This window comes from Pseudorca crassidens, chromosome 6 (genome assembly GCF_039906515.1).
Source record: "Pseudorca crassidens isolate mPseCra1 chromosome 6, mPseCra1.hap1, whole genome shotgun sequence".
Taxonomy (NCBI): Eukaryota; Metazoa; Chordata; class Mammalia; order Artiodactyla; family Delphinidae; genus Pseudorca; species Pseudorca crassidens.
The window spans coordinates 21,379,548-21,392,612 of NC_090301.1; the positions used below are offsets into that span (position 1 = coordinate 21,379,548).

At 40.8% G+C, this 13,065-nt stretch overlaps 1 protein-coding gene across 6 annotated transcripts in view; it reads left to right on the forward strand.

Annotated features, from left to right (window-relative positions):
* MREG (melanoregulin) overlaps positions 1-13,065 on the forward strand; it is a 117,292-nt gene that overhangs the window by 4,226 nt on the left and 100,001 nt on the right. The window contains exons 2-5 of one of the 6 annotated variants that reach the window (XM_067740674.1): positions 3,350-3,483; positions 4,522-4,629; positions 6,212-6,382; positions 10,751-10,851. In XM_067740674.1, the coding sequence (XP_067596775.1) occupies positions 10,808-10,851 (44 nt within the window). In that variant the 5' untranslated portion in view covers positions 3,350-3,483; positions 4,522-4,629; positions 6,212-6,382; positions 10,751-10,807. The remainder of the gene's footprint in view (positions 1-3,349; positions 3,484-4,521; positions 4,630-6,211; positions 6,383-10,750; positions 10,852-13,065) is intronic. The other 5 variants (XM_067740677.1, XM_067740673.1, XM_067740676.1 and 2 more) reach the window with 5 other exon arrangements.

Here is a 13,065-nt window from a genome sequence, read left to right on the forward strand (position 1 = left end):
CCGTTTTATTAATGAGATTAGCTATTCCTCCTAATTCAGGGAAACCTGGCTGAGGGTTGGACCTGGGCTAGAAATGTGTATTTCAATTCTTTCCCCACCTGGGAGTAGAAGCTTCCTCCTGGAAACAGAAGAAGAAAGGAATAACGGTTCTCCTAACAGTATAATATATGCTTTGTTGAAAATTATACATCAATTTTTAAAAATAAATTTATTTATTTATTTTTGGCTGCGTTTGGTCTTCGTTGCTGCGCACTTCTCTAGTTGTGGCGAGGGGGCTACTCTTTGTTGAGGTGCATGGGCTCCTCATTGCGGTGGCTTCTCTTGTGCGGAGCACAGGCTCTAGGCACGCGGGCCTCAGTAGTTGTGGCATGCCAGTTCAGTAGTTGTGGCTCACGGGCTCTAGAGCTCAGGCTCAGTAGTTGTGGCACATGGGCTTAGTTGCTCCATGGCATGTGGAATCTTCCCAGACCAGGGCTTGATCCTGTGTCCCCTGCATTGGCAGGAGGAGTCTTAACCACTGCACCACCAGGAAAGTCCTATACATCAATTTTGATAAGTTGAATTCCATTTTAAAGTTAGTCTTGTCTTGCAAGGAATTCATGGTGAATCTTTTTAATATTTGCTTTATAAAGCTCTCAGATTGCCTATCAGAATTTCCAAAAGTTGTCTGCATTTGTAACTCACTAAATTATAACCTAATCTTGAAAAATAGTTTTTTAAAGTGCCTTATTTTAATATGCAGAAGCTACCTCATCACGTACAACTAGAAAGGTTGTGGTCAAACAGAGAGCCATTTTTCTCTTTACCTTTCTAAGTGTCATTTATTCCATACATGAATATTGAATGTGGACTGTTTGTGAGTGTAATAATTACAATGACAGGGTCCCAGTCCTCCAGGAGATGATAGTGAGTGGGGGGAGACTTAACTATCATACAATACTGGTTTAAATGCTGTATTAGAGTGAGGTCAGGGATATGGGAGCATGTAGAAGGAGCTGCCAATCTGGGCTCAGTGAGGGAGAGGAAGGAGGGTCGTCAACATAGTTGTGATTATCAATATAGTTCGCTTTAAATCTGCCATATACATCTGGGCTTCCCAGAGGTGGTGAGGCTCTTCCCTCTCTCTGTTTCAAGGCTGTCTTGGCACGTATTTCTGCCTTTTATATTTGTACATGAAAAGAAGGAAGCATTCTCTTTAGGATAAACTAACATGTGAGGCAACAATGAGCAATAAGGTTCAGGATTACTTAGTAAGATAAATGAATAGTCCAGTGTCTCATAGCTTAATATTTTTACTTAAGGAAAGCACTGGTGGAGTGTCAGCATTCCCATGGGTAGCTCTTCCTTTTATAACTCCATTTACGTACAATTCTAATTTCACTTTCAGTGTTACCAATTTTTATTTCTTTGTTGCACTTTCATCTTTGTTGGCCAGTCTCTCCTTCAGTCATTGGTTTTTGTAAAATGTCACATGGGTTTATCATTGGGAGACAAGGAGGCAACACAGCTGCATTCTTTGCCATCTGTACACAATTGAAGAACAGATGCACAGTGGCCAATCACTTACAGACAGTGAAAGAAGTGAAACAATTAGTCACTGACAGTGATGTGCATCTGTTATTCGCATGCTGGTCTGTGGATTTGTACTGGTGGTACAGTTTATATTTTATGCAATTACTCACAGTTAATCTGCCATGGTAACTGGAATCTGAACAGTGTTGTTGGGGGTCTGGTGTTATTTAAACTAAGGTAACTGAAATTAGCGTGTATTAGAGCCGAGCAAAACAAGGACTGCGGATACTTCTACTTCACCCTTCCTGGACATTGTGTAACAATTAAATGCTCATACATTTTATTTCTACATATGTTATAAAGCCTACAATACACTGATATCATTTTTACTTTAAACAATCACTACCTTTTAGAGAGATTGAATAGAAATAAGAAAAGACTTCATATTTACTTTATTTACTCACATAATTACCATTTCCAGTTCTCTTTCTTCTTTTGTAGATTTAGATTTTCATCTGGTATCATTGTCCTTCTGTTTGAAGACCTTCCTTTAATCTTTTTGTAGTGCAAGTCTACTTTAATGAATTCTTCTGGATATCATATGTGTGAATAAGTCTTTAATTTGCCATTACTTTTTTTTTTTTTTTTTTTTGCTGTACGCGGGCCTCTCACTGTTGTGGCCTCTCCATTGCGGAGCACAGGCTCCGGACGCGCAGGCTCAATGGCCATGGCTCACAGGCCCAGCCGCTCTGCAGCATGTGGGATCTTCCCGGACCGGGGCACGAACCCGCGTTCCCTGCATCGGCAGGCAGACTCTCAACCACTGCGCCACCAGGGAAGCCCTGCCATTACTTTTGAAAGCTATTTTCACTGGGTAAGAGTTCTAGGTTCCAAAACTCCCACCGCCACCCGCATCCCCAGTACTTTCAAGATATTCCACTATCTTCTGGCTTGCATTGTTTCTGAAAAGAAGTGTTCTGTCTTCCTTGTCTTTTTTGTGTTCTTTTCCTCTGGCTGCTTTTAATATTTTTCTCTTTATCATTGGTTTATTTAATTATGTCATCAGTCCATTCCTGGGCCTGTTTTTATTAATTTGCTTTTCTCCTCATTCTGGGTTGTATTTCCCTGCTCCTTTGTATGCCTTGTGGCTTTTTGTTGGATGCTAGACATTTGAATTTTACCTTGTTGCAGGCTAGTTTTTTTTGTATTCTTATAAATATTGCTGAACTTTGTTCTGTGATGCAATTAAGTTACTTGGAAACAGTTTGAAAATTTTTAGAGCTTGGGAACAATCTTCCCCCAGCCTCAGATTGTTTCCTTACTCGTATGTACTGATCAGTGCTCAGCTGAAGATCTGAGGGAACTCTACGGATCTCTGGAGTTCTCCCCCTGTGTACCTCCTTTCTTTCTGTGCCCTGTGTAATCTAGCTGTCTTGGCCTCCCTGGACTCCCAACTTCATCTCTTCTACCCAGGAGACTGCTGGGCTCTGAATGGGTTCCTCCTCCCTATGTTGCAGCCTGAAGACTCTCTCTAGGCAGCAATCTGGAATAATAATAGGGCTCACATTGTTTGTGTTCACTCTCTGGGATCACTAGCCTGTGCTACTTGATATCCAGTGCCTGGAAATCATTATTGCGTATATTTTGTTCAGTTTTTTAGTTGTTTTGGGCTGGAGGGTAAGTTCGGTTCCTATTACTCCATCTTGACCATATGCAGAAGTCCTAATTCATCTGTTTTTACAAGAACATATGAAACATTTTCTAAACATTATTACTTTCAGAACTTGGACAACCAGTGAAAACATATTTAGTTGTTCTTTGGCTGTTGTCTCCTCAGGGTTTAATGTGGTCATTGCATCCCATGAGTCTGATAGATTAAAATCTGCTGCAGATGAACTGAAGGCCTGTCTGCCTCCTACCAGCCAGGCTCAAGTCACTCCCATAAAATGGAACATCTGTAATGACAAGGAGGTAAAGCAAATCTATCTTTGTTTTTTTTTAATTTTATTGTAGTATAGTTGATTTACGACGTTGTGTTTAATTTCTGCTGTCAGCAAAGTGACAGTTATACAGATACATATTCTTTTTCATTTTCTTTTCCATTGTGGTTTATCACAGGATATTGAATATAGTTCCCTGTGCTATACAGTAAGACCTTGTTGTTTATCCATTTTATATGTAATAGCTTGCATCTGCTAATCCCAAACTCCCAATCCTTCCCTCCCCCTTGGCAACTACAAATCTGTTCTCTATATCTGTGAGTCTGTTTTTGTTTCATAGATATATTGATTAGTGTTTTATTTTAGATTCCACATATATGTGATGTCATATGGTATTTGTCTCTCTTTCTTAGTTCACTTAGTATGATAATCTCTAGATCCATCCATGTTGCTGCAAATGGCATTATTTCATTCTTTTTTTTTTTTTTTTTTTTTGCGGTATGCAGGCCTCTCACTGTTGTGGCCTCTCCCACTGCAGAGCACAGGCTCTGTACGCGCAGGCTCAGTGGCCATGGCTCACGGGCCCAGCCGCTCCGCGGCATGTGGGATCTTCCCGGACCGGGGCACGAACCCGTGTCCCCTGCATCAGCAGGCGGACTCTCAACCACTGCGCCACCAGGGAAGCCCCATGGCTTTATATTCTTAGTATCTCTAAATCAAAGGTCTTGCAGACACTTCCAGCCTCATCTTTGTTCAACTGGTCGTATACAGTTCTGTATTAATTGTGATACAGGATGAGCTGCTGAAGTGTAGAGATCCATAAAAAAGAGGAGCTTGAATAAGATAGTTGACTTCTCCCTCACATAAAAACTCAAGGTATATAGTCCAGGGATAGTATGGTAGTTCCATAATCATTAGGGAATAAGGATCCTACTTCTTGCTTTACTATCTTTGACATATGGTTTCCATCCCATGGTCCAAAATGGCTGCTCCAGTTCCTGTCATTGTAACTGCATTCCAGACAGTAGGAATGAGGAAAAATGTAATACTCACTCTTTCTTTTTAACAGCACCATCTGGAAGTGGCACCATTACATTCACTGACATTCATCATCAGCTAGAACTCAGTTAAACGATCATACCTACCTATAAGGGATACTGGGAAATAGAATCTTTAGGTGAGTAGCTATGTGCCTAAGTACAAATTCAATTTCTATGTAAGAAGAGGAGAATGAGTGTTAGGAGGTAGCTTGTAGTCTCTAACCCACCCTTCATAGCTCAGCACTTCAACACTTTCCAGCACTCAAGTCAACAGTCTCTTACCAACCTGAGGTTCCTTGCCAACAGCCATTAATTAGAAATCTGCAGAGTCTAGATTCAGTTATGATTTTTATTAGCCAGAATTGAATTAAAGAATACAGGGCCTCGAGTTTTTGTTTTGTTTTGTTTTTACTTTAAACAATGGGACTTAGCTTTTGGTTTTGAAAGCAAGGAATATGAAACATACATTTTTCTGTACCATAATAATAACAGTGAAAAACTGAAAACCATTTAAATATCCTAGAGTAAAATATTAGTTGAGTGAAGTTTTATACATCTACAGGATAGAGTACTATGCAGCCACTAAAAATATAGGTATAAAAATATACTTCTCAATATGAAAATATATTCCCAGACATCGAGTGAAAAGCAGGTTATAAAACATTCTATCCAGCATGATCACATTTCTGCAAAAAACAGTATATACTTATATATGGCTGTATATGAATAGCCATAATTCTGAAGGAGTTTATACCAAAATACTGACATATTATCTCTGGGAGGTAAAATTACATATTATTTTCATCATTTTGCGTATCTGCTTTTTCTAGTTTTTCTAAAATGAACATGTATTTTTTATGTAATTAAAATGATTTAAGTCATGACTACCCTGAAGTTCCAGGTTTTTCAACTTGTACTCTTTGACACAATATGCTATTGTTAAAGACTTGTGGGAACATCCACATATAAATTACTGGTGAATTTAGACTTTCCTATAGCCTTTAATTATTCATTTTACTAATATAGGAATTTCTTTCTCCCAGTTTATTTTTGGAAACCTCTTGAATGTGTGAAAAAGTTAAAGAAATAATACAATGAACTCCTATTAGGCATACCTCGTTTTATTATGTTTTGCTTTATTGCACATCGAGCAAGTCTGCCAGCACTGTTTTTCTAACAGCATTTGCTTACTTTGTGTCTCTGTGTCACATTTAGGTAATTATGGCAATATTTCAAATTTTTATTATATTTGTTATGATGATTTGTGGTCAGTGATCTTTGATGTTACTATTGCAAAAAGATTACGACTTGCTGAAGGCTCAAATGATGGTTAGCACTTTTTAGCAATAAAATATTTAAAAATTAAGGTTGTACATTATTTTTTTATACATAATGCTATCGCACATTTAATAGACTATAGTTTAGTGTAAACATAATTTTCATATGCACTGGGAAACAAAAAAATTTTCTTAATTCACTGTATTGCGATATTGCTTTATTGTGGTGGTCTGGAACTGAACCTGCCGAAATCTCCAAGCTGTGTCTGTATACCTTTCATTTAGATTCACCAAGTGCTAACATTTTGCTGCATTTGCATTCTCTCTCTCTGTCTTTCCTCCCTCTCTTCCTCCCTCCCATCTCTGGAGCTCGTTTAGGCGGTGCTCTGAATCCCCTCTTCTCACGCACCCCGAAACAATTGTCTTCTTGCCTCTTCGGCAGGTCCAGACTTTCCCAGACTCCCTCCCGGCCAGCTGTGGCGCACTAGCCCCTTCAGGCTGTGTTCACGCCGCCAACCCCAGTCCTCTCCCTGCGCTCCGACCTCCGAAGCCCGAGCCTCAGCTCCCAGCCCCTGCCCGTGCCGGTGGGCGAGCAGACAAGCCTCTCGGGCTGGTGAGTGCTGGTAGGCACAGGTCCTCTGTGCGGGAATCTCTCGGCTTTGCCCTCCGAACCCCTGCGGCTGTGCTCTCCTCTGCGGGCCCGAAGCTTCCCCCTCCGCCACCCGCAGTCTCCGCCCGAGAAGGGGCTTCCTAGTGTGTGGAGATCTTTCCTCCTTCACAGCTCCCTCCCACTGGTGCAGGTCCCGTCCCTATTCTTTTGTGTCTGTTTTTTCTTTTTTCTTTTGCCCTACCCAGGTACGTGGGGAATTTCTTGCCTTTTGGGAAGTCTGAGGTCTTCTGCCAGCATTCAGTAGGTGTTCTGTAGGAGTTATTCCACATGTAGATGTATTTCTGATGTATTTGTGGGGAGGAAGGTGATCTCCACGTCTTACTTCTCCGCCATCTTGAAGGTCCCCCCCTCCGAAAGTCCCACTTCTATGTTTTTTAGCTGATACTCTTCCATAAAAAGACTTTTGGTTACACCACAACCATCACTTCTCCCTATATATGTTATTACTATTATTAACTTTTTTAGTATACCACTATGGAATCAAGGATTTCTTTTCAAATTCATTGTTTCAAATGCACACATTGTCTCACATTTAATAGAAATTTGTGTTTCTGTGTTTCGCTATTACAAATAATTCTGTAATGAATAACACTGTAAATATTTGTTTCATATTTGTGGAGGTATATATTTAGGGTATATCCGGGAAGTTGGACCGCTGGGTGAAGAGTAAATGCATCCTGTTAGGCATTTGCAAGTTTCTTTGTTTTTCGGCTGCGCTGTGTGGCATGCGGGATCTTAGTTCCCCAACCAGGGATGGAACCCATGCCCCCTGCACTGGGAGTGTGGAGTCTTAACCACTGGACTGCTGGGGAGGTCCCTGCAAGTTTCTTTGCATTTTGCACTCCATCGTCAATGAATGAGAATGCCTGTTACTCACAGCCTCACCAAAAATGTGTCATGTCAATTTCTGGACAACTCTGATGGGCAAGAAATGATATCCCAGTGCAGCATCTTTTCATTTGTTGAAAGGCTACCTGGATATCTCTTGTGTGTGTGTGTTTGAATTGTATTGCTGTCTTTGCACGTGTTTCTCTGGGGTCCTGATCATTTTCTGACATTGTCAGTGTCGTCTAAGAATAGTCCAATTTCCATTACAATCTGTGCAGAGGAGCTTAGACTGACCTGCTGATCTTTTGGGTCATTGTCAATAATTACAAGGGCAAGAGATGGGCCAAAAAGCAACTCATATCTCCCATGTAGAGAGAATTCATGGCCCAAATGCCTATCAGTGAGTGAATGAATAAACAGATCATGGTATATATGTATAATGTGCTACTCAGAAATGAAAAGGAGTGAACTGTTGATTCATGCAGCAATGTGGATAAATCTGAAAATAATTATTCTGAGTGAAAGAAGCCAGATAGAAAAGAGCATGTATGTATGATTTCATTTATATGTTTAAGTCCTAGAAGCATTGAAAAAAAATTGTTAGTGCTAGATTCACTGAGAGTTAGATATTATTCTGCCTCCTATTCATAAATTACGGGAAGAAAATGAAGCAGTGTGACAGCCTTTAGGGTGGTTTATCGCTCATAATCTCTTCCTTCACACAGTGTAAGACATTTCAAATCATATCTGATACACAAATAAGGCCTTAGTATTTCAGAAGATCTTCTCAGTGAAAGAATGGCTGTGAGACGTTATTCAGATGGCAAAATGAAATCTCATGGAACTCCTAGTCTAGATAAATGCCCTTCCTTCTCTTCTGGGCTTTTGCTTCAGAAAAGTGGCTGGAACAATGCCTCATGCGACATAGTCACCATCCTGCCACTGAATCGTCCACCATCTGTTCTGTTTTGATGGGGGTCACTTTTTTCTCCTGGAAGGGGAGTTTTTACAAACCTTGTGGTCCATTCAGGCATCTCATCCACCTGGACCTCCCAGTAATGCTAGCCGGAATCAAATCCTTCAGAACCCAGGACTACTGGATAAGCCGTAAATCTCTCTGGATAAACTCTCTGCTTTTTCCTCACAAATGTCCCCAATTTTTTTTTAATCCTCAGAGACAGAGAGATTAGGATGTGCTGTTTCAAGATCCAGAGTAACTTTCAGTTTCTGTGTAATTCTCTGCAGTGCCAAATACTGCAGAGGAAGGCCGTCTCCTTCCTTCCTTATGGAACGAACAGAGAACTGGGCGCTTCAGGCTTTCACACCTGTCATGGGTGGTCTCGACATCCAGCAGCACTTTCCCTTCTGACATCACACTCTTCTCTGCCAACTTCTTTAGTAGATCTTTGAGTGTGGAGATGTAGTCTGAAAATGTTATTGTGTCTGCATTGAGTTTGTATTAAATGTCCTTCTCGGCTAACCTTGAGAACTGTGTAGGGGAGGATAAATAATTTTCCCTCTGCCCTTCTGAGCTCTTAGCTGAGACTCCTGTAATAAAAGACAGATGAACAGGAGAAAAACAAATGGAAGTTTATTCACACGTATACCTCATGTATACATGGGAGGTACCCAGGGAAAAATGAGCAACTGCCTGTCGTGGCTTCCAATTCAGGATTAAATACTATCTTAATAGGGAAAGGGGAGAGGGGATATAGGCCTCTTGGGGTGGGGAGTATATGATTTTTAGGAAAGATGAATGGGTCCTTTGAAGAACGGATGGAGGTATGAGAGTTGGTGACAAAGTTTGTCCGCATGTGGTGTCGACATCTAGTCTCCCATCATGTGACAACAGTCAGCCTTCCCTGGTTGATGAGACTCCCAGGGAGGGGATTTATGGCACTGCGTTCCTTTTAGCCGATGAGGGGGGTTCAGAGAAAGCCTCTCTCTGCATTTGCTGTGTTTCAAGTGCCCACAGCTGAAAATAATCAATATACCATCGCAGCAGCACATTCGGGTGGCATCCCACTCCGTTCAACGGCCTCTCGCTCACATTCAACAAACTGGTCCAGGTGCTCAAATTCAGAGAGTAATTTCTGTCTCTGATTTTCCAACTCCCTCTCTCTCCCCCTCCCTCCATCCCCCCCCACCCCAATCCTAGTAGTTTTCTTTCTTGGGTGGCTGTTTCTGAACACCTGCCACTTTCTTCAGGGGCTCTAGGTCACTGCTGAGCCTTTTCCTATGATGAGAGGCAGGACCTCATATGGTGGCCCTGGTGGTCAGGGGATGAGTGCAAGGGGACAAACACCTCTAGGTTCTCCTCACAGAAAATTGTCCAAACTCGACTATGTTTCCTGCATATGCTCATCTGTTCTGCCCCCGCCTCTTGCTCCTGGTGATGTGAAGCTGTGTGTTCACCATCGTGTCATCCTGTCCAGCTGGGCATTACTCCAGAAGGGCCCCTCCTAGCATTGGTGGCAAGCAAGGAAACCTGTCCTATAAATCCACCCGGGACTGTTGGATGCAGAGTGGCACAAGTGGTGGCCACGTTTGATGGTGATGAGGTTGCCCAGGTAATTCTGGCAGATGGAGCGGTTGGTTTCTGCCTGGAGTCCTGCCAGGGCTTTTGCAGCCAACATGGGGACTGAGGGGGACTTTCTTCAGGAACATGGGGCTATGGAGGTACTCTCTAGTGAGGAGTGGGTACACCCCCAGATCTCACGTACTTGGTTCTGAGGACCTTTTAATTAGAAATTCTAAGCCATAGTATGTCTATACCTTTTTGCACCATATGGATACAGACCTAAGTATTTTTTTTTTTTTTTTTTGTGGTACACGGGCCTCTCACTGTTGTGGCCTCTCCCGTTGTGGAGCACAGGCTCTGGACGCGCAGGCTCAGCGGCCATGGCTCACGGGCCCAGCCGCTCCGCGGCATGTGGGATCTTCCCGGACCAGGGCACGAACCCGTGTCCCCTGCAATGGCAGGCGGACTCTCAACCACTGCGCCACCAGGGAAGCCCCAGACATAAATATTTGAACCTCTTCTCTGGAAACATATTAAAATTAATTTAAATTTTTTTATGTCTAGAAATTCTGTTGATACTATTGCTAGCCTGAAGTATGAATTTCATATCCCTTATTATCTAAAATTGATTAAAAAAATAACCACACTTGTAACCCTCAAAATTACCAGTTTGTTTGTTTTCTTCCGTAATTAGAAGTTCTTCAAAATATTCCTCTTATGCACATGATGATTTGGGGGATCTTATGTGGGCCTTGACTTACGTGAGATTTGTTTGACTGTCAGATAGTTGTGGTTTTGCTTTAATATTGAAGGACCTGGTTCTTTCTTATGGTTCAGACAGGGACTCATAACAAGAACATTGTTGTGGGTCTCTGACAGGTCATTGGTACACCTATCAATTTAGTTAAGGGAGACATACTCAACAGAAGCTGATTGTCACGTTTGTATTTTGTCTTTTAAAGGCATAGTGGAGCTGCCAGAGAAGGTGTTTACAACCTCACCAAATCCTTAGCGGTGGAATGGGCCAGCAGTGGAATAAGGATCAATTGTGTTGCCCCTGTAGGTAAATGTTCAATATGAAAGCTGTTGACAAATTGTGTTCTTCTGATTCCATTTGTGTTGTTAATAGAGGTATTTGTTAATATGCATGTATACTAGAAAAGATTGGCTTTTAAAAATAGATAAAACCAGAAAGAAGTATTCTTTGATTTACAACCAGATTGTCAAGAAGGTTAAGTTAAGCCAATGATTCTCACTCCTGGCTGTGTATTAGAATCATCTGTGAAATAAAAAAATAGTGGTATATAAGCTTGACTCCAAACTATGGAATCCAGGTGTTGGTATTTTTTTAAGCTGATTCAATTGCACAGAGAAGGAAATTCAAGTTCACCGTGAAGGTTGAGAATCGCTGCCTTGAATGAATTTTTCTAGATTATCTTGTTATTTCTTGGTATATCATTAATCCTTTATTAGGAGAGAGAGAAACTTAAAGTCAAAGTTCTAGGAAGGAATTTCCAGTTGAAGATCAACTATAAGTCAAGGGGAAATTTCTCTGAAACATAATGTAAATGATAGGGAAAAAAATAACAATTTGTTCAGCTTTAAACACTGTCATATTATGTGAAGTAAGACATAGCTTAAGCTTCCTTGGGGATTACATATTGGCCGTGTACTCCAAGAGAGATAATAAATGAAACATCTCACACATCCTGCAAAACTCAGCTCAAATTCATTTCTCTGTGATGATTCCTGGTCATTGCTAAGATAGTAATCATCCCTGAATCTGAAACTCTGTAATATCTGGGGGGTATTACCTATGATCTATCTATATAGTATCCATAGATATTGTTATCTATGCTACTCAGTGGGAACTAAGCATGAACTGACTTGTAGATGTTAGAGAAATCTCATCTCTAACAAATGCAGGTTCCTAGCCAGAAACTTTACATACCTTCAATGCTTTGGGGCTGACATTACCTTATCTACCTTACTCTCAAATATTTATAGAGTAAATTAGATATAGTTCCATTCTGAATGTTGATACTTCGGAATACTGGCCTCCAAATGTGTATTTCTTGATAACCTTTAATGATGTGTTTGTGTTATAAGCACAATACTAAAGTCAGGTTTGTCCTCCACAGATGTTTTTAGGTTTAATGTCTAAACCTTAATACTACTGGAAGATTCCATCCTCTTTATTTATTTATTTTAAAAATTTATTTATTTATTTTTGGCTTTGTTGTGTCTTCGTTGCTGTGTGCGGGCTTTCTCTAGCGGTGGCGAGCAGTGGTTACTCTTTATTGCAGTGCGTGGGCTTCTCATTGTGGTGGCTTCTCTTGTTGCAGAACACCAGCTCTAGGTGCGCAGGCTTCATTGGTTGTGGCTCGTGGGCTCAGTAGTTGTGGCTCGCGGGCTCTAGAGCTCAGGCTCAGTAGTTGTGGTGCACGGGCTTAGTTGCTCTGCGGCATGTGGGATCTTCCCAGACCAGGGATCAAACCCGTTTCCCCTGCATTGGCAGGCGGATTCTTAACCATTGTGCCACTAGGGAAGTCCCAATTCTATCCTCTTAATAAAAGGTTACAAATTGTTTAATTGGAAACCGGTATATTACCCCAGTATTGTTTGGAGTAATTAATACTGCCAAGTTTCTACATCTTACTCTCATCCCTCCTGTTTCCTCCCCTTCTAATAACCTCTGCTGTATATAATTATAAGCCAGTAATAAATAGCTTTATCCTGTGTTAAACAGTTTGTGAGTAATTTTTTTGGCTTTATAAACCATTGAAAGCTACTGAAAGCTGAATAAAAGAATTCTTAAACAATTAAAATTTAAATTCATTTGTATTGGATTTAAGTTTTTTATTTGTGATTTTTCTCTAGGTAAGAAGCCATGAAAATATTGCATTTTCGAAGTCCTGTTTAACCATAGGCCAGTTTTCCATTGTAAAACATAGAAGCCTTAGTGGAAGGTAAAATAGACTCCCCTGACCCATTGTTCCCAGTTAAGGGCTTCTCTGATCTACTCGTATGATTATGCTTTCAGAAACCAAGTCTTTTATGAAAAAATCTCGAGCTTGGCTGGTTATTATGCGAGGGGAGGTCACAAAGCGAGCATTCAGATAATCCTTTTGAGTAGTGGTTGACTGTACTTCTTTGACCATTTTGAGAAAAATTAATATTAGAAATGTTAACTTTTCTATTAAACTTAAACAACTTGGTATTGGATGACAGACTGCCTTGTTGTCTTTACAATTAAAATTTAATTTTATGTACTTTA